Here is a 26737-nt window from a genome sequence, read left to right on the forward strand (position 1 = left end):
TTTCCTCTGTGTTCAGCCAACCTTTTAAGTATTTAATCAGTGTGCTTATCAGATGTCCCCACCCCTAGATATTCTGGTGGAGAGAGTTCAGATCAATTGAAAAAATGCAAAGTTGTTTTAATCTTTGGCCCTTTCTATATACACCTAATCTGGAATGTAATCATGGCTTTACGGTATTTGGCGTTTATTTTCGCTATAGGTCCATTTTCATCTACATGCTTTTGTATGGATATAATTTTTGATTTTATGGATTGATTTTTGATTGTGTGCGTGTGTTCCTTTTGGACTTTAATTTGGTCCAGTATATTCAATTGACTTACCGTTCTGTATTTAGCCATGTTGAATTTGTCTTAATTGTAATCCATAAAATGTGTTCAGCATCAGACATTCTCTATGTACAGTTGAAGTCGGAAGTTTACATACACTTAGGTTGGAGTCATTAAATCTCGTTTTTCAACCACTCCACAAATTTCTTGTTAACAAACTATAGTTTTGGCAAGTGGGTTAGGACATCCACTTTGTACATGACACAAGTCATTTTTCCAACAATTGTTTAGACAGATTATTTAACTTATAATTCACTGTATCACAATTCCAGTGGGTCAGAAGTTTACATACACTAAGTTGACTGTGCCTTTAAACAGCTTGGAAAATTCCAGAAAATGATGTCATGGCTTTAGAAGCTTCTGATAGGCTAGTTGACCTCATTTGAGTCAATTGGAGGTGTATCTGTGAATGTATTCCAAGGCCTACCTTCAAACTCAGTGCCTCTTTGCTTGACATCATGGGAAACATTGTAGACCTCCAAGTCTGGTTCAACCTTGGGAGAAATTTCCAAACGCCTGAAGGTACCAGGTTCATCTGTACAAACAATAGTATGCAAGTATAAACACCAGCCGTCATACCGCTCAGGAAGGAGACGCGTTCTGTCTCCTAGAGATGAACGTACTTTGGTGCGAGAAGAGCGACTCAATCCCAGAACAACAGCAAAAGACCTTGTGAAGATGCTGGAGGAAACCGGTACAAAAGTATCTATATCCACAGTAAAACGAGTCCTATATCGACATAACCTGAAAGGCCGCTCAGCAAGGAAGAAGCCACTGCTCTGAAACCGCCATAAAAAAGCCAGACTACGGTTTGCAACTGCACACGGGGACAAAGATTGTACTTTTTGGAGAAATGTCCTCTGTCCTCCATCATTATGTTTGGAGGAAAAATGGGGATGCTTGCAAGCAGAAGAACACCATCCCAACCGTGAAGCATGGGGGTGGCAGCATGATGTTGTGTGGGTGCTTTGCTGCAGGAGGGACTGGTGCACTTCACAAAATAGATGGCATCATGAGGCAGGAAAATTATGTGGATATGTTGAAGCAACAGCTCAAGACATCAGTCAGGAAGTTGAAGCTTGGTCGCAAATGGGTCTTCCAAATGGACAATGACCCCAAGCATACTTCCAAAGTTGTGGCAAAATGGCTCAAGGACAAGAATGTCAAGGTATTGGAGTGGCCATCACAAAGCCCTGACCTCAATCCTATAGAAAATGTGTGGGCAGAACTGAAAAGGCGTATGCGAGACAAGGATGCCTACAAACCTGACTCAGTTACACCAGCTCTGTCAGGAGGAATGGGCACAACTTATTGTGGGAAGCTTGTGGAAGGCTACCCAAAACGTTTGACCCAAGTTAAACAATTTAAAGGCAATGCTACCAAATACTATTTGTGTGTATTTAAACTTCTGACCCACTGGGAATGTGATGAAATAAATCACTCTACTATTATTCTGACATTTCACATTCTTAAAATAAAGTGGTGATCCTAACTGACCTAAGACAGGGAATTTTTGTTAGGATTAAATGTCAGGAATTGTGAAACGGAGTTTAAATGTATTTGGCTAAGGTGTAGGTAAACTTCCGACTTCAACTGTAGCTTTAGTACATAATAAGGATGATTGAGGCAAAAGTCTGCATTTTCATTCATGTATTTGCCTTTCTAATGGCTTTTTGATTGCGTGGTTATGAAGCCGGATACTGTCCTGCTGTTTTATTGATCCCTGATTGACAGCTCACAGTGAAAGCCCTTCAGTATAAGGCAGTAATCCAGTATGAAGTCACACACCTCATGCAGTGTTCTTAACTCTGAGTCAGACTCTAAGCCATCTGCTTGTATTTGTTCATGCAACCCTCTGTGGGCTGAAGACTGTGTAATATCATATACGGTGCATTTTGAAAGTATTCAGACACCTTCACTTTTTCTGCATTTTGTGACGTTACATCCTTATTCTAAACTGGATTAAATCGTTTTTTCCCTTCATCAAATCTACACACACAATACCTCAAAGACAAAACAGTTTTTTTTTGCAAAAACAGTTTTTTTAAACTAATCTCACACTTACATAAGTATTCAGACCCTTTACTCAGTACTTTGTTGATGCACCTTTGGCAGCGATTACAGCCTTGTATGATGCTACAAGCTTGGCAAACCTGTATTTGGGGAGTTTCTCCCATTCTTCTCTGCAGATTCTCTTAAGCTCTGTCAGGTTTGATGGGGAGCATCGCTGCACAGCTATTTTCAGGTCTCTCCAGAGATGTTCGATCAGGTTCAAGTCCGGACTCTGACTGGGCCACTCAAGGACATTCAGAGACTTGTCCCGAAGCCACTCCTGCGTTGTCTTGGCTGTGTGCTTAGGGTTTATTGTCCTGTTGGAAGGTGAACCTTCGCCCCAGTCTGTGGTCTGTGACACTAGGCATTCAGGCCAACGAGTTCAATCTGGGTTTCATCAGACCGCTCTGGAGCAGGTTTTCATCAAGGATCTCTCTGTACTTTGCGCCGTTGATCCTGACTAGACTACCAGTCCCTGCCGCTGAAAAACATCCACACAGCCTGGCCACTCTACAATAAAGGCCCGATTGGTGGCGTGCTGCAGAGATGGTTGTCCTTCTGGAAAGTTCTCTCATCTCCACAGATGAACTCTGGAGCTCTGTCAGAGTGACCATCGGATTCTTGGTCACCTCCCTGACCAAGGCCCTTCTCCCCCGATTGCTCAGTTTGGCTGGGCGGCCAGCTCTAGGAAGAGTCTTGGTGGTTCCAAACTTCTTCAATTTAAGAATGATGGAGCCCACTGTGTTCTTGGGGACCTTCAATGCTGCAGGAATGTTTTGGTACCCTTTCCCAGATCTGTGCCTCTACACAATCCTCTCTCGGAGCTCTACTGACAATTCCTTCAACCTCATGGCTTGGTTTTTGCTCTGACATGCATTGTCAACTGTGGGACCTTATATAGACAATTGTATGCATTTTCAAATCATGCCAATCAAGTTGTAGCAACATCTCAAGAATGATCAGTGGTAACAGGATGCACCGGAGCTCAATTTCAAGTTGCATAGCAAAGGGTTCTGTATACTTGTGTAAATAAGGCATTTCTGTTTATTTTATTTGCAACAATTTCAACAACAAAAAAAACAGTTTTCGCTTTGTCATTATGGGGTATTGTGTGTAGATTGATGAGGAAAAACTTTATTTAAATCATTTTAGAATAAGGCTATAACATAACAAAATGTGAAATGTGAAGGGGTCTGAATACTTTCTGAATTGCCTGCACTTACATTTTGAAGACAAATTAAATGATCAAAGATGATAAATGCAACAACACTTCATGATTACGACGGAGGGCTTTTGCCAAGTACTGTGTTTCCACAAGGTTAGAAAAGATGCGCCAGTAAACTCTGTCCATGCCGCATTATAAAAATGCCCTAATTCTGATCTGGAACACAGACACCACCTAGAAATGTTCATCCCTGATGTCTCTTGAGCCTGCCTTCTCACTATATATGTATAGATGTGGGTTTTAGTCCCCCCCCCTGTTTAAACCTCTATTCTTAGACCAACAAGTAAAAGCCACATATCAAGGAACTAGCATCATTGTACTGTAAAGTCCTGTGCCGCTGCCAGTCACTGGTGTCATACGAGGTAACTGTGTTCCCTCCAGAGCGAGATGAGTCACCAGATCCCGGTATAAAAGTCTCTCCACATACTATATCCAACACGCTGGAGGCTTTCTGCTGCACTCCAGGTCCCTGAATAATTCATCGCCATTTTCTTCAGTGTAACGGACCGGGACCCTGGATTGCGGGCCCCCAAATCCACAATTCACGTCACTCCACCCTCACACTTTTTAAACCTCTTTTCTTTTGCTTGGAGTCTGCTTATTGGTCTTTTTCATTATAAATGGTGTTAATAGCCCATAATTAAGAGTTGTAACAACCCTTTACTAAATTATTCATGTTTTATTACCCTCAGAAATAGGTCTCTAATACTTCAAAAAGGAGTAGAGTAGTCTGTCATGGTCTTCAACATGGACATTTATGTTTTTAATATTTCACGGTTTCGTGCAAATACAAAAACTGAAATGGAAAAAGAGGGAATTAAATGTGCAGGCTCCAATGTACTAAGCAGTATAAATAGGCCTTTACATCTGGTCTCCTGCAACTTTAATGACTCCTCTTTCGTGAATATAATTGAACACATCTCTGCTGACGCGTCTCTTCTTTGATCCAAGGTCGCCTTCCCCCGAGATGCTCCACTCGTGTGGAGCTTTTTAAATTTAGGTTGAGAAATGTCGGCTTCGTCACTCCTTTTATCTGATGCGATGGAATAAACACACTGGTCATGACGGTAATCCCTCTGTGACGGTGACCTTTTAACAGGTAGCTCGCTCAGTTATTTTCACGAAATAGCTTTTAGTCTGAGCATGATTTAAACAGCATGCCAGTTGGTTCACAGGAGCCTTGTCTCCATTGTGACAGTTGAGAGACAGCGCCAGGGGTTTATTGGAAATATTGATCTGCAAGAATATTTGAACAACTGGAGTGTAAAAGTATTACATTATACAATTAGAAAACCCTGGCTCTACATATGAATACAGAGACGGGGTTTACTGTGTAATCTCCCACACAGACGGCGTAATCATACAATCTGAGCTTGATGACAAAGCCAGTCCCTGCACGAGGCCGTTGTCATTGCAATTACATGGTTCAGGAATACTAATAAAGATGCTGTCACTGTCTTCTCACGTCAATATATGCCTCCATTGTTGTTTGTTATTTACATCTTATTCATGTCTACATTTATGGTGTTGAGTTGTTGAATTCTCCCATTGATATGAATGAAATGCATGTTATAGGCCAGGGCTGCCCCAAACCCTCTTCCCGGAGATCTTACTGTCCTGTAGGTTCAGTCCAACCCTAATTTAGCGGTTCTGATTCAGCTAGTTAAGGTCTGGTTGAGCAGCTAATTAGTAGAATCAGGTGTGTTAAATTAGGGTTGGACTGAAAACCCACAGGACAGTAGATCTCCAGGAAGAGGGTTGGGCAGCCCTGTTACATGCCTAATTCAGCACTTTATTTTATTTGTCTGCAGGTGAATTAAGTATATGAAATTGTGTTTAATGGGGATAAATACTGGTATACCTATAACTTTTTTGATTCTAGGGGACACTGCAGTCTGGTACCTGATGGACGCCATTGCGAGGAAACTGTTGTAAGGTCTCAAGTCCAGACCCACCCAACAGTGAATCCAGTTCTGTTACTGGGTTCATTCGCACAAACCATGTCTACCTGTCTTGCATGGAGTTAAGTGGCAATCTGATTATTCTCTCATACTGAGAAAAGTGGGCTCCGTTATGTTTTTCTTTGGTTGCATATTCATCACACTCCCGCTGCAGTGTCTGTTCTTTCACGGCTTTGTAGATTTCCTTTCTTTTGTATGTAAGCGGGCTAAAAATGTTCTCCCTGTTAAAAAAAAAGAATTACTTCAAAGACAATATTATACACAAGACTGTTAAACCTGTACTAATTTTATTTTCTGAATTTGTAAACTGATGTATATTTTAAAACAAATAAAATATTTTAAACTTTACTTTTGTGGTCTGGTTATGTAGACATGGGATGTTAATTTAAGCAATGTTACGTCAACATTTGACTTTCAATGATATGATGTGCCACTTTTCCCTTGTAAGATTAGAACTCTTATCCAGGGGTGCCCCCTACTGATAACTGTCATTGAGGAACACTTTCAAAATGTTAGTCCAGTTGGAGGTTGAGGTTTCCCCTCCAATGATTAACTGAAAAGAATACGAACATAAAAACCAAAAGACTAAACCCTCTTGTGATGTGTGTGAATGATTTAGACAAAGGTTCTCACCGAATGGTAAAACCTAGGTGATTAGAGCTGCATCAAAAGAATACGATCTGGTTTCAGCTCAAATTCGATTTCCATGGCTGAAATTGTGCTTTCATTGTCTGAGAAAGGGGACAGCGATGAAAAAGGAACCCTAATCTAATTAAATGCTTGTATTAGACAGGAGATTCTTCACCTCAGAGGCATCTGATTGCATAGCAGACAATCTTCTCTTTGCCAGAATTGCACCTTTCATGTTTGGCATGGTCCAGCAGTGAAACAGCCTGCCTCCCTGTGGGCATTCTGTCCTCCTCTCTATAGGAATCTCTTTGTGTGGCATCCAATGATGTTGACTGCAAGAAGGTCAACAATCTGCTCATGAACAATACGTTTGTAAGTAGCCTACTTACAGCTGCCGTCAGTCCATCACATTGCTATGATAACATTGAAACTAATGTCTGTGTCCTTGATGCCAATTTTATCATGCCACCAGGTGTTGGGCCCTCTGAGCACATGTCCAGCGAGGGGTTGCGTATAGTGATACACTAGAAAACAGTCTGTTTGTCCTGATCACTTAGCAACTTGGGAAATTGATCCGAGATGTCCATTAATTATGGATATCTGTTTCCACTCATTATTTAGCTGTCCTACGGGAATGGAATGCTTTGTATCTATGCTACCCAACATCAGAAACCTGCCTCACTGGGTTACTCGATAGATAAGAGTCCTTGAATTGATTACCAACCAAACTGAATGGGAGTTGTGGAGAGTGATGGATTTACGCTTACATGAGAATGTGCTGTTCTGCAACGTGCATCGAAATGAATGGCCTCTAATTCCCGCGCTCTATTTCTCTTTCATGCAGAGATTGTGTATCTTCGAAGCCTTCATGCCTTAACCTTGACGTGTTGTACCCTCCGTCCAAAACATCAAAGAAAACAGATGCGTTAATATATCAGTGATAGTCTCCTATAGAATGTCATAATAACGTAGTTAAAGTTAGTACTATGTCCATAACGTCACCAAACACACTGGAGAGAGACAGTAAGATGTATTGATGTGAAGGTTTGCAAGAAACCTCGAATATCATATAACGATATGGGCCAGGCTAGAAATGCATGTAGAGGCACAAGGGGCTCAAACAAGGGGATTTGATGAGGATAATGGCTGTCCTAGTTAAGCACCACTTTGGCTGTGCGGATGATGAGGATGGGGTCAATGTATTATATGGGGCGAGGAATGATAACACTGCTGCATTGTCATGGTGTGATTTTTGCTGATTTACAATATAAGCTCTCATGCTCATTACATTCAATTCCGATGTTCTGTATGTGACGTTTAAGTGCTGATCCCAGAAACATCCTGTGGCTATTCCATATCAAAATCGTGTTCATATGAGCCATTAGTATAGCGAAAAGGCCATTTAGGTCAAAGGAAAAACAGTTTTCAGTGAGCTACGGTTCAGTGCTATACAGGAAGTGTCATGCCAAGGTGTTAATTGCATTCCAATCAGGAAATAACTTAAGAATCCAAATGTCTTTAAGAAGATGTAAACAGATTTATTCTGACATCACATCAGACCATCACAACAATCCTATCTAGTCGATCTATCAACAGACTTTCATTGCTTACATACACCTTTAAATAGGAACTGTAAATAGACTGTACATAATTCAAATAAATAATTCCCTATAAGACACTTGGTGTGTGTGTGTGTGTTAAGGATTTTGTGCCTGCTCCAAAACGTATTCTGTTGCTACAGGTCATGCAAAAAGTGTGAATGATTGCACACTACCAGGTGATGCTGCAACTCTATTGCGTACATACTAGCAGAAAGAAAGAGGTAAAAAAAAGCAGGTAGGAAGGCTGTGGAATCACATCTCAGTCTCAGCCAGTAGGCTCTCACCTAGACCTGACGTCAGCAGGACCATCTGGGGGTGGGAGTCTGCAAAGGGCAGAGACAACGGAAACGAGTTTAGGACTTCTACAACTAGCCTGGTTGCTAGCTCTGTTCGTGCTTTAGCCAACTCCTTTGTCCTTGTAAGGGATGACAACGAGCAAGTTGGCCAAAGCACACACAGATCTGACCACGCCTCATTCTTAAGCAAATGGGTTAGGTTGCCCCCCCCCCCCCCCCCCAATTCTACAGATTGATTGAGTCATAATTTTGAGGTCATCACCTACACCGATGTTTCAGGTTTACAGACTCTTATTATACTAAATTATTTCTTTATAAACCTGCAAGACTCCAGAACAGAGCGCCACAGTGGAACTGTCCTGTCTAGTATATGACTAAGATGGGACAGGGAAGGAGAGCATTTTGGTTGGCCACGTCAGCCCTTACTGCTGTGGGGGATCCAAGCCGTTTTCTCCTGGTGGGGATGGCAGCGCTGCCTCGTGCCTCGCCCTCCTTGTCATCGTCCTCCTCTCCCTCGGAGAGCAGGTCGGAAATCTGCTGCTGCAGCTCGGGGCTGATGGCGTTCTCAGCCAGGACCAGCATGCGCAGACAGGTGGGGTAGTTCTCCACCATTTCGAGGAAGACCTGAAGGTACAGGGGAGGGAGATTCTGTCATGAAGCACAGACAGGCTACAGTAGGGGTTGATAAGAAAACCTGATGGGTTTGTAGGTGTGGGTAGTTCTGCTTGCCAGTGGGGAATGATATTCCAGGTTATGAACTTACATTTAAGTGGTTTGTTTTTCTTGAATTACTTCAGCACGTAACAAGTCACTTCAATCCAGTGAAGTGGGTCGGTGGCGAGGTAAGCACTGGCTATTAACAAAGCAAGATTTACTCACAAATAAACCTTGATGAAGCCCATGTTCACCATACAACGGAGCTCCAACAACCAGTGGCATAGGCTATTAACCCGAAATTGACAAACAATTTTAACCAAATGTAAATGCCAATCTAGCCAAAATAAACAAGCGATGACAGCATATTGCAAATCATCTGACAAAATGACACACTGCTCAACTCAGCCATATAGTACATCAATGTAGCATCCACAGTTACAACTGATTGGTGGCCAGTGGCGACACGTCATGCAGGGTAGGTGCATGTTATTTTGGCATTAATACATGTCACATATCAGTTTCCAAACAATGTCAAAATTAAGCCGCAAACAAACATGGTCTCTTTCTTGAGTAAGGCAGCTCCAAAAATGCAGGTGTTTCAGCCTAGCTAGTGCTTTCTGTGGAGGTGGGGCAGCCAGCCAAAAATACGGAGCGTAGGGGTTGGTAATGAGACTACTGCACCGTAAAATCTACGCATAGAGGTAAAAAAAAAATCAAGACCCTTGGTTGCTACCATTGAGTGACATTAGAAGTGGCCATCCAAGAAGGTTCAAGGTCATTGGCCACAGATAACGTGATTTCATATCTACATGAGCTTTTATTGGACAAGCTAGAAGTCATCATGAATCAAGTCGACAATCTAATGGCAAATCCTTTTCAATCTTTGTCATATGAAGAGAAATTATGAATATAAATGATAGATAAAACGTATCGGTGCTCATCGGCCATTGGACAAGAACATTACAAAAGTTGGAAATCGAAAATTCAACAAGGAGTGGTTTGGAAGGAATCAGTGGCTAACTGCAAGCATTGCAAAGCAGTCACTAGTCTGCTATTCAGTGGAGTGGGCGTTTTTAAAAGTCTGGGTTTAAGGGTCTCATAAAAAAGACAAACATTCAACACCATGTGACAAAAAAGGTTGAATACATTGGCCATGCTGTCAATCCAGCATAACTTCTACCGTGTTCAAAACAACTGGAAACTCGTGCTCCGACTGGGAAAATATATTTTGAACAGTCATCTAACTCGGAATTCCAACTCGGGCCTCTTTCTAGAGCTCCGACATGAAGATCACTGACGCCATGATTCAACCTTGTTTTTTTTCAGTTCCCAGTTGTCTTGAAAGCACCAAAAATCCAGAGAATGCCAGACTTCGATGACAAAATTAGCCCATGAAGGACCGCCGTGCCACAAGTGAGCACAGCATAACAAGTTGAGTCCAAAAATGTATTGTATGCTGCTGCATAATGGTGTAATATGCCAGGGAGATATGTATACTGTAGCTAAGAAAGTAATACTAAGTGTATGTTGTGTAGTAAGCTGTTACTGGCCCATGTGCCTCACCCTATTAATATGAGGGGGAAAGGGACCCTAACTTAGCCTACTGTTCTGACTTGGTGGTGCACATGTAACTTATAGCCTGTTTTAAACATTGAATATTGTAAGAGCTTTCATTGTCTGCTTATATGCCCCCTTTATTTATCCTACTGTTTTGACTTGGTGAAAAGGGAGAATACTGTAAGAATGGCCCATGTTATGAATTCTGTTGCTGTACATTTCAAAAGGGCTGAACAAATAGTTACATTGACTACGTCCGTCCGAGCTCGCTCATTGTCTTAATTGAAAATGACGGATTGCCTCTTATCTGCTAGTCGTCCCTTTATGCCATATCAAATCCAATTTTATTGGTCACATCCACATGGTTAGCAGATGTTATTGTGAGTGCAGCCAATGCTTGTGCCATAGTTTGTACATATCAATTGTCAGTAGAAATCATATTTGTTTAAGCAAGATAGCCATATCAGCTTTGTTTTTTAAATTAAAGGCAGTAAATGAGGCAATGTACTGTTTTGCTGCAAGACAAGGCAGTACAGACATGTTTCATGCAGCGGTTCTTAGGGTTTGCCAACTACTACCGGAGGTTTATCCGGGGCTTTGGTCAGGTAGCGGATCCCATTACCTCTTTGCTGAAGGGGGGACCGGTGCGACTGCAGTGGTCAGCTGGGGCGGACGGGGCTTTTGGTCGCCTGAAGTCTCTGTTTACCTCGGCTCCTGTGTTGGCTCATCCTGATCCCTCCTTAGCGTTCATAGTAGAGGTGGACGCGTACGAGGCTGGGATAGGAGCTGTGCTGCCTCAGCGATCGGGTACGCCACAAAAACTCCACCCCTGTGCGTTCTTTTCGAAGAAGCTCAGCCCGGCGGAGCGTAACTATGATGTGGGGGACCGGGAGCTGTTGGCTGTTGTCGGGGCTCTGAAAGCATGGAGGCATTGGCTTGAGGGGGATAAACACCCTTTTCTCATTTGGACTGACCACCGCAATCTGGAGTACATCCGGGCGGCGAGGAGAATGAATCCTCGCCAGGCAAGGTGGGCCATGTTTTTTACCCGTTTTGTGTTCACTCTATCCTACAGACCAGGTTCCCAAAACGCTAAGGCAGACGCACTGTCTCGGATGTATGACACAGAGGAGCGGTCCACGAATCCCACTCCCATACTTCCGGCTTCTTGCCTGGTGGCACCAGTGGTATGGGAGGTTGACGCGGACATCGAGCGGGCGTTACGTGCGGAGCCCACTCCCACCCATTGTCCAGTTGGACGTGAGTCAGTTCTGTCTGATGTTCGTGATCATTGATCTGTTGGGTTCATACGTCACCTTCCTCTGGTCATCCTGGCATCGGTCGGACAGTGCGCTGTCTTAGCGGGAAGTACTGGTGGCCCACTTTAGCGAAGGACGTGAGGGTGTATGTTTCCTCCTGCTCGGTGTGCACCCAGTGCAAGGCACCTAGACACCTTCACAGAGGGAAATTACAACCCCTACCCGTTCCACAACGGCCGTGGTCACACCGATCTGTGGATTTCGTGACGGATCTCCCTCCGTCACAAGGAAACCCCACGATTCTGGTTGTTATGGATCGGTTTTCTAAGTCCTGCCATCTCATTCCTTTGCCCGGTCTCCCTACGGCCCTACAGACTGCGGAGGCCCTGTTTACACACGTCTTCCGGCACTACGGGGTGCCTGAGGATACAGTGTCTGATCGGGGTTCCCAGTTCACATCAGGGGTCTGGAGGGCATTCATGGAACGTCTGGGGGTCTCACCCCGAAAGTAATGGGCAGGTGGAGAGAGTTAACCAGGATGTGGGTAGGTTTCTGTTGTCTTGAGTGTACACACCTGGTTCCCATTAAGTTATTATTATTTCCCTATTTAACCCTCTGGTTCTCATTATGTTTTGTGCGTGATTGTTCCTGGTTTGTGTTAGGGTTTGTGATCCCTGCGTGGATTTATTTTTTCCTGATTATTTTCCAGAGTAAAGTTTGTTATTTTACTCAATTCTGTGTCCTGCGCCTTACTCCGTTCTCACCTCTGCACAACTAACACTTCATTTCTCAGAACAAAAATAGACTGACGAGTTTCAGAAGAAAGTTTTTTGTTTCTGGCCATTTTGAGCCTGTAATCGAACCCACAAATGCTGATGCTCCAGATACTCAACTAGTCTAAAGAAGGCCAGTTTTATTGCTTCTTTAATCAGAACAACAGTTTTTCAGCTGTGCTAACAATTGTAAAAGGGTTTTCTAGTGATCAATTTGCCTTTTAAAATTATAAACTTGGATTAGCTAACACAACGTGCCATTGTAACACAGGTGTGATGGTTGTTGATAAATGGTCCTCTGAACCCTTATGTAGATATTCCATTAAAAATCTGCCTTTTCCAGCTACAATAGTCATTTACAACATTAACAATGTCAACACTGTATTTCTGATCAATTTGATGTTATTTTAATGGACAAAAAAAGTGCTTTTCTTTCAAAAACAAGGCCATTTCTAAGTGACCCCAAACTTTTCAACGGAAGTGTATATATAATAAGGTTCTAACAAAATGTTCTTAACAATCGAAATGGCTGAAAAATGCAGTTCTAAACATAAAAAGTCTCAACAAAACCATTTTAGCTTGATAAATTAAATGCAACTTTTTTTCATTTAGCAGAAGCTCTTATCTATAGCGACTTATAGAAGGCGCAATTAGGGTTAAGTACCTTGCTCAAGGGCATATTGGCAGATTTCTTTCACCCAGTCGGCTCGGGAATTCTAACCAGCAACCTTCTGGTTACTGGCCCACCACTCTTAACCACTAGACTACCTGACGCAAAGAGATTCAACAGTAACATAACCGACAAATTGCAAAGGAAAATGCATTTTGGCCTACCTTTACTTATAAAGTATGTCCATTAGTCTGGTGAACCTCTCAGTGACAGCATTGTAGAAGTCACAGCAGACGCATCACCATTCCATTTTCACACCGACACAAGAAGTAATTCCCATTATCCACAATGCAAAAGTAAATGTCTCAGATGTGTAAAAGCCTGGGTAAAAAGTATTAATTGGTAATGACGTTTCAGATAAGTGGACAGTCCAGTACTCACTGTTTGCCTACCCAACAGCTAGCAGAGTTGCCTGTCATGTCACGTTTTGTCACTAGAGCTCCTGAATACTGCCTCTGTCTGCATTTACATTTACATTTAAGTCATTTAGCAGACGCTCTTATCCAGAGCGACTTACAAATTGGTGCATTCACCTTATGACATCCAGTGGAACAGTAGTGCATCTAAATCTTTTAAGGGGGGGGGTGAGAGGGATTACTTTATCCTGGTCTGGTCTTAACATTCACTATAGTAGACGTTCCACTCTTCGAACCCTCCTAACCGTGTGTTCAGGTTGTTTTCAGGTTGTTTTTGCCAGCCAGCTAGCGGTTTGGTTCAGTTCAAGGGATGCAAGCGCCAAACTTTGTAGACGCACACAAATGTGCACAGCATACGCTTTTTACACACAAACAGCGTTATGGCATTTTGGTACACCAGAATTACATTCATTTCCAATGAAACGCTGCGTTTGCCTTGCAGCATTGCGTTGCGGAGGCAGGTGGTGCATAGGTTGGATTTATCTAACATATGCGTCAAACTGTACGCGTAGACGGCTCGGCAGAAATGGTAACAGAGGTGAATGTTGAACTTTTGTTGCATACATATCCAAATGATGCTGCGTACCTTTTTGAGCAATGACGCTGTCAGTGTGATCAATGCGTTAGGCGATACCCACACAACATGTTATAGACCTATATCCATCCTGCCCTGCCTAACTAAGGTCTTCGAAAGCCAAGTCAACAAACAGGTCACTGACCATCTCGAATCCCACCGTACCTTCTCCGCTGTGCAATCTGGTTTCCGAGGCGGTCACGGGTGCACCTCAGCCACACTCAAGGTACTAAACGATATCATAACCGCCATCGATAAAAGACAGTACTGTGCAGCCGTCTTCATCGACCTCGCCAAGGCTTTCGACTCTGTCAATCACCATATTCTTATCGGCAGACTCAATAGCCACGGTTTTTCGGATGACTGCCTTGCCTGGTTCACCAATTACTTTGCAGACAGAGTTCAGTGTGTCAAATCGGAGGGCATGCTGTCCGGTCCTCTGGCAGTCTCTATGGGGGTGCCACAGGGTTCAATTCTCGGGCCGACTCTTTTCTCTGTATATATCAATGATGTTGCTCTTGCTGCGGGCGATTCCCTGATCACCTCTACGCAGACGACACCATTCTATATACTTTCGGCCCGTCATTGGACACTGTGCTATCTAACCTCCAAACGAGCTTCAATGCCATACAGCACTCCTTCCGTGGCCTCCAACTGCTCTTAAACGCGAGTAAAACCAAATGCATGCTTTTCAACCGATCGCTGCCTGCACCCGCATGCCCGACTAGCATCACCACCCTGGATGGTTCCGACCTTGAATATGTGGACATCTATAAGTACCTAGGTGTCTGGCTAGACTGCAAACTCTCCTTCCAGACTCACATCAAACATCTCCAATCGAAAATCAAATCAAGAGCCGGCTTTCTATTCCGCAACAAAGCCTCCTTCACTCACGCCGCCAAGCTTACCCTAGTAAAACTGACTATCCTACCGATCCTTGACGATGTCATCTACAAAATGGCTTCCAACACTCTACTCAGCAAACTGGATGCAGTCTATCACACTGCCATCCGTTTTGTCACCAAAGCACCTTATACCACCCACCACTGCGACTTGTATGCTCTAGTCGGCTGGCCCTCGCTACATATTCGTCGCCAGACCCACTGGCTCCAGGTCATCTACAAGTCCATGCTAGGTAAAGCTCCGCCTTATCTCAGTTCACTGGTCACGATGGCAACACCCATCCGTAGCACACGCTCCAGCAGGTGTATCTCACTGATCATCCCTAAAGCCAACACCTCATTTGGCCGCCTTTCGTTCCAGTACTCTGCTGCCTGTGACTGGAACGAACTGCAAAAATCGCTGAAGTTGGAGACTTTTATCTCCCTCACCAACTTCAAACATCAGCTATCCGAGCAGCTAACCGATCGCTGCAGCTGTACATAGTCTATTGGTAAATAGCCCACCCATTTTCACCTACCTCATTCCCATACTGTTTTTATACTGTTTTTTATTTATTTACTTTTCTGCTCTTTTGCACACCAATATCTCTACCTGTACATGACCATCTGATCATTTATCACTCCAGTGTTAATCTGCAAAATTGTATTATTCGCCTACCTCCTCATGCCTTTTGCACACATTGTATATAGACTGCCCATTTTTTTCTACTGTGTTATTGACTTGTTAATTGTTTACTCCATGTGTAACTCTGTGTTGTCTGTTCACACTGCTATGCTTTATCTTGGCCAGGTCGCAGTTGCAAATGAGAACTTGTTCTCAACTAGCCTACCTGGTTAAATAAAGGTGGGAAAAAAAAAATGTTAAGGCAATACGCATGCGCAAAATATGAAATCGTCTCAATGCAACAAATTGTGCTTCGAACACACTGACAGTGTCATTGCACAAAATAGTATGCAGCTGGACCACACTGAAAACACTGCAACTGTCTCTGCAACGCTGCAAGGCAAACGCAGTGTTTCATTGGAAATGAATGCAATTCTGGTGTACCAAAATGTCATAACGCTGTCGGTGTGTTCGAAGGGTTAAGCTACTTCAAGCTAGGTAAAGCAGTGTGCTGACCCTATCCATTAACGGTGACTGGAGTCAGGAACGGCTGTGGCGTAAACCATTTGAATGGCTGGAAAGGAAGGCATGAATACCCTGGTGCCTTTCCTGAGATTTTGAGCATAAAAACCACCAGAATCATTGAAAATAATTATGAGATAACAAAAAAAAAGAATTATCATATTTTTGTATTTTTCCATTTGGCTTTTCATTGGGTGGTAGGTAGCCTAGTGGTTAGAGCGTTAGAGAGAAAGGTTGCAAGATCGAATCCCCGAGCTGTGATAAGATATCTGTCGTTCTGCCCCTGAACAAGGCAGTTCCTAGGCCCTCATTGAAAATAAGAATTTGTTCTTAACTGACTTTCCTAGTTAAATAAAGGAGAAACAAAACTGCTTTTTTTGATTAGATGATCACAGAGTAAGCACTGCCTGCCCTCACTACCCTGCCTGCCCGACCTCACTACCCTGCCTGCCCGACCTCACTACCCTGCCTGCCTGTCACTGCTTCAATGTCAATACATATATGTATTTATTTGCTCGGACACACAGATTCTGTCTAAAAAAATTTTTTTTTCTGAGTGTGGATTTACATGTAAAGCCAGTCTCTTTATAAATCAGCTAGCTTTAACCTCATAGTCCGCCCCATCCCGCATGCGGTATCGTTACTACAGCCTCAAGCTCATTACCATAACGCAACGTTAGTGATTTCTAAAAATCGCAAATGAAATGAAATAAATATGCCTGCTCTCAAGCTTATCCTTTTCTTAACAATCCTGTCGTCTCAGATTTTCAAAATATGCTTTAGAACCAGAGAAAATCAATAATTTGTGTAAGAGTGGTGATAGCTAGCTTAGCATTTAGCGTTAGCATTTAGTACGCAACATATTCACAAAAACCAGCCAAGGAATCAAATAAAATAATTTACCTTTGAAGAACTTCAGATGTTTCAATGAGGAGACTCTCAGTTACATAGCAGATGTCCAGTTTTTCCTGAAAGATTCTTGTGTAGGACACATCGTTCCCTTTTGTTACTATGCATTTGGCTACCGAAACTAACCGAAAATTCAGTCACCTACACGTTGAACTTTTTTCCGAATTAACTCCATAATATCGACTGAAACATGGAAAACGTTGTTTGAATCAATCCTGAAGGTGGTTTCTCATATATCTCTCCATTGAAAGCACCGTCCTTGAAGCCTGCTTTGTTGTCTGATTCGAATGGAAAAACACTGGGAGCTGACTTTTGCGCACCAAATGCCACGCAGACACCAAGAGGGACACTTGGCAATTGTAGTCTCTTATGGTCAATCTTCCAATGATATGCCTACAAATACGTCACAATGCTGCAGAGACCTTGGGGAAACAAGATAAAGTGTCCGTTCATTCCTGTCGCATTCACAGCCATATAAGGCGATCATGGAAAACGTAGCCTCAAAAATCCTGTTCATTTCCTGGTCGGTCATACATCTTGGTTTTGCCCGAAGCATTTGTTCTAAGGGACTCACAGTGAAAATCTTTGCAGTTCTGGAAACGTAAGACTCTCTTCTTTCCAAAACTAGCATCTTTTCGTGACAAAATATTGCGCTTAAAACGGGCACGTCTTTTTATCCAAAAATGAAATACTGCCCCTAGAGTACTAACAGGTTAAACTGGAGAGGGACTAGGTAGAAAACCAATTAAACGTTGTGAAATGGATAACGTACATAAGCCTTGAGCACTTTTCAATAGGCCACAGCTGGTGAAGTGCTTTGTGGGAGAAGAGCATCTTCCCACAGCTGGGAGTAAGCACACCTTCACTGCAAATGAGATTCATGGTCATGGGTCAATAACAGTGAGAATGTGAGAGGGAGACATGGGGAAAATCTTGATTGCATACTCCTCACGTCCTCTCTCCTTCTCAAAACCCATTGGAGGTGCAGGTTGGAGGGGAGGGACCTCTGGCTTTCTCATCCAATGAGCTTCATCTCCGTAGAAAGTGGACTGACTTAGACCAACATAAAAAGAGGTCTCTGCTATGACGACTGTTCAATTGAGTGATTTAATATGCAGCGGCCTCAATTAGTGGATGTAACTCACAGTTAAATCTACAAAATAAGTGGGATGGCAAAATGTAAATGTTCATATTAAAGGTCATTTTTAAAGGGATTATAAGAGGGTAGGTAAAAAGCTAACTGCTTAACATTTCTGAAAATAAATGAAAGTCCATCAAAAACGATATCTTTTAACTGATGTTTGGCATGAGTATTGCTGGAAATTTGCGCCACATTTAAGGGTCATTGAACATTAATTAGGTAATGAGGAATGTAAACATTTATACGTATAACATTTATAGTGAGGGAAAAAAAGAAGAGTATACCTCCCCCAATAGAATGAGTTTTAACTCATAATGAAACTACATCAGATGTCTTCTCACTGTCTTTGTAAAATGTTTTTCACACTCTGTGGTGCTGATGACGTTGCTCTGGTGGTGATGATGTTGAGGATGTTACAGACCTGTGCTGACTGATTTGAGAGTCCTGTTCCCTCCAGATCCAACACCTCCAGAGTTCTGCTGGACGCCACAGCCACTGCTAGCATACCTGCAATCTGGTCCCCTGGAACCCCAACACAACCAAAACATGAGTGAGTTCAGAAGGTGAGTCTGTCAATTGAGCATTGCAGAAAGCTGATTGATGTGTTTGTTGTCATTGACCCCGAACGACAGATTTGGACCGGACACAGATTAGTAATTGCATAATCAGTTAATTTATTCCTAAAGGATGAAGCTGATAAAGTATACACTATGTTTCGGCTTTCACATTCACCAGGCATATGCACATCATTTCAACATGATACCTATTGTAGCAACCATAACTCAACACCTAGCGACCTCATGAAGGGGTTTGGATATCTTAGCGTAATGGCTAAGGTGTTGGGTTGACAGTAGCTAGAGCCGGGTTCGAGTCCCGTATTCCGTACATTGGTGTCAGAAGTGGGATGGTTTCAATTAGTTTATTAGGATACCCATGCACATGCATCAGCTAATCTTCCTGGGGTCCACATAAAACACAAAAATACATGATAAAGTACAGAAATAGACAAGATCAACATAAGATATTACATTTCATTCAAAATAAAAACATTGGCTCAAACGCATTAAGGAGGAAAGAAATTACACAAATGAACTTTTAACAAGGCTCACCTTTTAATTTAAATGTATTCCAGGTGACTACATCATGAAGCTGGTTGAGAGAATGCCAAGAGTGTGCAAAGCGGTCATCAAGGCAAAGGGTTGCTACTTTGAAGAATCTCAAATATGAAATATATTTTGATTTGTTTTTACACTTTTTTGGTTACTACATGATTCCATATGTGTTATTTAATAGTTTATGTTTTCAGTATTATTCTACAATGTAGAAAATAGTCAAAATAAAGAAAAGCCCTTGAATGAGTAGGTGTGTCCAAACTTTTGACTGGTACTGTAAATATTAGGACGAGCAATGTCGGAGTGGCATTGACTAAAATACAGTGTATATATATATATAAACACACAGTTATATACAGTACAGTTAAATTAGATATTTTAAGCTAAACTTGCTTTTTGCCTGAGTATACTCTGGTGGCAGACCATTCCAGGATGACATGGCTCTATACATAACTGAGTGACACATTAAATATGTTTTTGGTTTGGGTACCATAAAATAACCCCATAGTGGCATGTCTGGTGGGGTATGTAAATCTGTTTGAAGTGTATGTAAATAGATTATACAAGTAGTTAGGCATTTTCAACACAAAATGTTTCTTAAAACTTATTAGGGCTGAGATCCCGCTAACGGGATCGATTTGACAACAGCCAGTGAAAGTGCAGGGCGCCAAATTCAAAACAACAGAAATCTCATAATTAAAATTCCTCAGACATACAAGTATTTCACACCATTTTAAAGATACACTTCTTGTTAATCCCACCACAGTGTCCGAATTCAAATAGGCTTTATGGCGAAAGCACCACAAACGATTATGTTAGGTCAGAGCCAAGTCACAGAAAAACACAGGCATTTTTCCAGCCAAAGAGAGGAGTCACAAAAAGCACAAATAAAGATAAAATGAATCACTAACCTTTGACGATCTTCATCATATGACACTCATAGGACTTCATGTTACACAATAAATGTATGTTTTGTTCGATAAAGTTCATATTTATATCAAAACATCTCAGTATACTTTGGCGCGTTATGTTCAGTAGTTCCAAAAACATCTGGTGATTTTGCAGAGAGCCACATCAATTTACAGAAATACTCATAAAATGTTGATGAAAATACAAGTGTGATACGTGGAACTTTAGATACACTTCTCCTTAATACAACTGCTGTGTCAGATTTCGAAAAAGCAAACCATGAGACCAAACAAACCAAAAAGATATCCGCTATATTGTGCAGTCAACAGAAGTCAGAAATAACATTAGAAATATTCACTTACCGTTGATGATCTTCATCAGAATGCACTCCTAGGAATCCCAGTTCCACAATAAATGTTTGTTTTGTTCGATAATGTCCATTTATGTCCAAATAGCTACTTTTGTTAGCACATTTTGTAAACAAAAACAAACTCACGAAGCGCGTTCACTAGGAGCAGACGAAATGTCAAAGAGTTCCGTTACAGACCGTAGAAACATGTCAAACGATGTATAGAATCAATCTTTAGGATGTTTAAAACATAAATCTTCAATAATGTTCCAACCGGAGAATTCCTTTGTCTGTAGAATTGCGATGGAACAGAGCTCGCTCTCACGTGAACAAGCGTCACGAGCTCAAGGTATTCTGCCAGACCTGACTCATTCCCCTCTCATTCGGCCCCACTTCACAGTAGAAAAATCAAACCAGGTTCTAAAGACTGTTGACATCTAGTGGAAGCTTTAGGAAGTGCAACATCACCAATATCCCACTGTATCTTCAATAGGGAATTACGTTGAAAAATGACAAAACTCAGATTTCCCACTTCCTGGTACGATTTTTTCTCGGGTTTTTGCATGCCATATGAGTTCTGTTATACTCACAGACATCATTCAAACTGTTTAAGAAACATCAGAGTGTTTTCAATCCAAACAATAAGCATATATTAGCAACTGGGACTGAGTAGCAGGCAGTTTACTCTGGGCACCTTATTCATCCAAGCTACTCAATACTGCCCCCAGCCATAAGAAGTTAAAAAGAGTACATTTCTCCTAAACCAAGAAAGACTATCATGCATGTTGTTGATGTTAGTTGTGTGTGTGTGTGTGTAGTTAAGGGCAAGGCCTGCTGCTTTGTTTTGAGCCTGCTGAAGCTTTGCTAGGTCTTTCTTTGCTGCACATGACCATATTACCAGCAGAAGCGGTGCGCGGGTAAAATCACTGGGTAAAAAAGCTATTTGTCAACCTTTGTTGTAATAATTGTGTTGTTTGCTCTATAACCTATTCGTTCATACACAACCGTCATGTACAATAAGGCAGTGACAACAAAAAGAAAACAGTGACAAAACCGGAGAGAAACATCTGTCCAGTGAAGTCCACAAAATAGAAAATATTTAATGTAAGAAACAGTTATATCACCTGCAGCATTGTCAAGCATGTTAATGTTTGACAGTTTACTAATCAACTACTGATTTAGAACCAGAGTTACCGCAAGTCAGCACAAAGACAACAAGAGCACTGCCTCCGCTATTCATTCACCATTTAAACATCAAATCAACAAGGTTATAAATGTTTAGTTTAATACACTGAAAACAAACTTAAAGATACCAAAAAAACAGGGGCGCAACTTTGGTTTTAGAAGTGGATGGGGGGGGGCATAACTTTTTTTCCTCTTTTATTCTAGTTGGATAAACACTCCAAACAGCCTAACCGACCGTTCGGAGGCCTTCACATGGTCCTAAAGCACACCATTGCCTCGTTTTGTATTACATTTCAATTATAAAACTAGGAGGGACAAAAATGTAATTTCATAGTGAAAGTTGCGCCCCTGCCAAATACTATTTTGTTGCTAAATATCATGTGGCTGTCCATGCTAATGATTTCCGTCTGTGTGTGCATGCGCAAGTATAACAAAAAACGTTGACACCTACTTGTAGTCTAGTTGAACGCTCTCTTTCATGTTGGCAAAACGGTCTATGGCTCTGTCATACAGTACGCGCTTTCAGTTTGTGTTGTCCAAGGCTGCCGAGCTACAGTGCGTGCTAGCCAAACTTCCTCGCATGGGCAACAAAGTCCAAATCCCCATTTCCATCCATGGCTAAAGAACGGGACGATTTAGCGAGCTAGCTACTGCAAGACATCAACACATACAGAACCTCTCCCCATCGTCATCAATATGACTTGACCATGATACTGACCATCCTATGTTACTCCTAGTTACGCTTCTTCAACGTGTTCAATGGTCACATCCTTTGTGCACAATTCCAGTTGATGTTTAGCTCTAAGAGAATGTGTTGCACCAAATACATTATGCTTTTAGATGTATTTAAGATCAGTTCATTGTTTATTACAATATATCAAATGGTGCCCGTGAGGCGGTTCCCGTGAGGGACTCTGTATAGAAAATAGTAGGGACACGCTCTCCCGAAGAAAGGGGGTAGTGTAACCACCTTAACCCAACACCTAGCGACATCGTAGAGGGATTCGGATCTCATGGCTTAACAGCTAAGGTGTTGGGTTGGCAGTAGCCAAACTCAGATTTGAGTCCTGGTTGGGGCTACCCCCCCAGTAATTAAGAATGTCATTGACAACCCATATTTCAGATGGATGAAATCTGAACGTTTTACCCTGTATACTTGCTCCAAAATGACCATAGACGTATAATTCTGTATCAAGTGTGCCCTCTAAAATTCAATCTAAACTTAAATGGGGACAACATGACTGCGTTCACACAGGCAGCCCAATTCTGATATTTTTTCCACTAATTGGTCTTTTGACCAATCAGATCAGAATTGGGCTGCCTGTGTAAACACAGTCTATGTTCCTAAAATGACCTCCTTTCCTATTTCTCTGTAGTGCAAGCAGCCAGGGGGTTGTCATGGAGACGCACCTGAATAAATAAAATAAAAAATGGTAATGCAGGAGGCAACTGGCCCATAAAATGGACATCTTTGGTATCTCAGGAGTGTTTCACCTCTGAAAAAGTCCCATAACACATAATGACACAAAAGTGATTTTTTCCCAATGCTTGAAGTTCATATTGATTATCCAAAGTTAACTGAGATGCAAATCGTTTTATGTCAATAAGAATCTGATTCCTTTTAAGCTGATTCCATAGTAAGAAACTCACCAATATAAAGTACAGTAATTGGTTTTGTGTCCTGGAGATTGGTTCTTACCCAGGGGGTTGTAGTCCAAGTTGAGGACTCGGAGCTGGGAGCTGTGGGCCACAGCGATGGCCAGGCGGGCCCATCCCTTGGTTGTGATGCTGGGGTTCGCACTAAGAGTCAGCTCTCTAAGCCCTGTGGGACAGGCTGTCCATCACCATCAAATGACCATCAACTGAGTATAGGCAGAGCCGCATATAACCATATATTATATGTATTATACTCCATTATCGTGTAACTTGAGTCTAATTGTTAACACTTCAACGTTTAACACATAACGCCTTCATAAAATACTTTATAAGGCCTATATAGATGCTTCAGAAATCACTCATAAGCAAATGTCATGCTACATAAAGGACGGCAAAAGATCATTGTGACAGATCTATGTCGTGTCCAATAACATCTTTATGAATGTTCTATAAAACCTTTATGAGTTGTACATTTGTCTGGACTGTATTTTCTATAATCAAAACATGTGTTAACCCACACACGCACTTAGAGAGGACTTCTACACTAACCCTATTGTTTCCAACCACTGTCCCCCAGCAGGCCAGGTTCAGAGTCTGACAGCCCAGTAACAGTGAGAGCAGTGTGGAGTGGCTGTACCTGACTTGGCCCCATCCGGAGGCAGCATGGCACAGATAAGCCGCAGTGCCTCATCCCCCAGCATACAGTCCCCCAGGTCCAGAGACACCAGTGAAGGGTGAGTGGACAATGCAGTGTTGAGGGTGACCAATCCTGCATCTAGGAGGGGGCTTCCATGGAGACTGTGGCATAGGAGAGTTGGGAGGAGAGAGAAATGCAGAATATCAGTCAATACAACAGTTCCAATGAAGACCAGCCAATTAATTCACCTTTCAATCTGGATAAAGCATCAAATTGACATCAACTTGAGTTCATGCTCATGTGCATAATCATGGTAATTGGGGTCAGGTCCCCCATTTAATGCCTTGGACAGCTTTTACTGGATCACAAATTGAGGCACCCATACTGATTACAATTAGTTAATAGACTACAGTAGCCATATCAACCTCTAACATCAACCAATCAATCAGTCAGACCGACACACCTTATTCATTGTGATCTACTAGGCTACTTACAAAAGGGTCTGGATCGATCTGTTTGTCTTGAGTGCATCTGCGAGATGCTTGGTTCGGTTGATGGTGGAGACCACACCGAGGTTCATGTTGAGTTGCGCTAGTGAGTGGGACTCCGCCACACCACGACACACCCGTCCAAAGTCTCGGTCCGAAAGCTGACATCCCCTGATTGACAGAAGCCTCACACTGTTCTCTTTCAGGCTGTCACAAATATCCTTGATCTCAGCTCCCGACAGTGTCTCTCCCGTTATTTGAATAGAACCTGGTAGCATTTTGGTAAATGTGTCTACTAGGCTACATGACATCCGAGGTTTGTGCCCAGCTAAGAAATACGTGCATTTTAAGCATAGGCATACAACTATCCGACGTTGGTGGGCTGTTAAATGACATCTCAAAGTCAATATGCTACTGTTTAGGATATACGATATTTACCACAAATCTGCAAGCCTCAAGTGTTGCAGCTGGTTTAATTGAGCATTTCTTATTAGGCTATGGATAGGGGAAAAGCACGCAAGGTGGGTTTTCTGAAGTTAAATCGATCATAAACCCCATGCGCTGTTTCAAGCCCTGACATCATAACCTACTGCTACAATGTAGCTAAATACTTAGCGATTCTTCTTCTGTACCCCGCAGGCCATGGATTGATACATTCGTCCGTACATACTAGACACGTTCAAAGAAAATATAATGTGCCGTTTTCCAGGTCCTCATGCATAACAAACGGTTTGCGTTCCTGTCATGTTTAGAGCTTCGGTTTATAGCGCTGACGCGAAGGCGATCGTTTGTTTGCCACGGTTGTAGTTATCGGTTATGCACACACTTCTCGGTGTCATCAGAAACGGCATTGCAATAGTGACTGTCACATGTTGTTCTCAATTAGCTTACTATACTAATGCAGTCTTCCTCATTCAGGGCGTGTGCGCGCACCCTCCTCCCCGAAGCGTCTGTGTGGCTGCAGTGACCTCGGGAAATATTGCAGGGCTGAGCAAATGTTTCTCCAGGAGGAAAAATCCAAGTCGAGGGCAAAGATGGCCGTGTTTTCAATATAGTATGGCTATTGCTATTGATCACGTGCTGTGCTGGTCTGCCCTGCCCAAATACATCACCTGGCTGTCTGTACCACACCCATAGCCCTTGGTCTTTACATTGGATTTCCTCAAATTAGTGCATAATGTAACATGATCACCAAATAGATAGGCATGTTATAAAACTTTTCCCAATTAAAAAGTTTTGAAATATTACCAGAATTATTACACTACATTGTGTTTTTACTTTAGCAGTGAAAGTACCTCAATAGGCCTATAATAAACTCATGAGAACCGTAACATTGTACTATTCTCTGGGTCAAACACAAGATGGCCCCTTAAATAATACACTGCTCAAAAAAATAAAGGGAACACTAAAATAACACATCCTAGATCTGAATGAATGAAATATTCTTATTAAATACTTTTTCTTTACATAGTTGAATGTGCTGACAACAAAATCACACAAAAATGATCAATGGAAATCAAATTTATCAACCCATGGAGGTCTGGATTTGGAGTCACACTCAAAATTAAAGTGGAAAACCACACTACAGGCTGATCCAACTTTGATGTAATGTCCTTAAAATAAGTCCAAATGAGGCTCAGTAGTGTGTGTGGCCTCCACGTGCCTGTATGACCTCCCTACAATGCCTGGGCATGCTCCTGATGAGGTGGCGGATGGTCTCCTGAGGGATCTCCTCCCAGACCTGGACTAAAACATACGCCAACTCCTGGACAGTCTGTGGTGCAACGTGGCGTTGGTGGATGGAGCGAGACATGATGTCCCAGATGTGCTCAATTGGATTCAGGTCTGGGGAACGGACGGGCCAGTCCATAGCATCAATGCCTTCCCCTTGCAGGAACTGCTGACACACTCCAGCCACATGAGGTCTAGCCTTGTCTTGCATTAGGAGGAACCCAGGGCCAACCGCACCAGCATATGGTCTCACAAGGGGTCTGAGGATCTCATCTCGGTACCTAATGGCAGTCAGGCTACCTCTGGCGAGCACATGGAGGGCTGTGCTGCCCCCCAAAGAAATGCCACCCCACACCATGACTGACCCACAGGCAGCAGAACCTTCTCCACGGCGTCTCCAGACTCTGTCACGTCTGTCACGTGCTCAGTGTGAACCTGCTTTCATCTGTGAAGAGCACAGGGCGCCAGTGGCGAATTTGCCAATCTTGGTGTTCTCTGGCAAATGCCAAACGTCCTGCACGGTGTTGGACTGTAAGCACAACCCCCCACCTGTGGACGTCGGGCCCTCATACCACCCTCATGGAGTCTGTTACTG

The 26737-nt window shown here is 42.5% G+C and overlaps 1 protein-coding gene across 1 annotated transcript; it reads right to left on the bottom strand.

Annotated features, from left to right (window-relative positions):
* Positions 1-7707: 7707 nt before the first annotated feature.
* On the bottom strand, positions 7708-25730 carry LOC115113309 (leucine-rich repeat-containing protein 73-like). Its single transcript, XM_029640826.2, is given in 7 exon segments — positions 7708-8118; positions 8518-8538; positions 8541-8715; positions 18497-18597; positions 23330-23452; positions 23924-24084; positions 24418-25730. Coding segments are annotated over 7 exon segments (957 nt in total). The 5' UTR covers positions 24723-25730; the 3' UTR covers positions 7708-8047.
* Positions 25731-26737: the final 1007 nt, after the last annotated feature.

The sequence above is a fragment of the Oncorhynchus nerka genome, linkage group LG28, assembly GCF_034236695.1.
Source record: "Oncorhynchus nerka isolate Pitt River linkage group LG28, Oner_Uvic_2.0, whole genome shotgun sequence".
NCBI lineage: Eukaryota > Metazoa > Chordata > Actinopteri > Salmoniformes > Salmonidae > Oncorhynchus > Oncorhynchus nerka.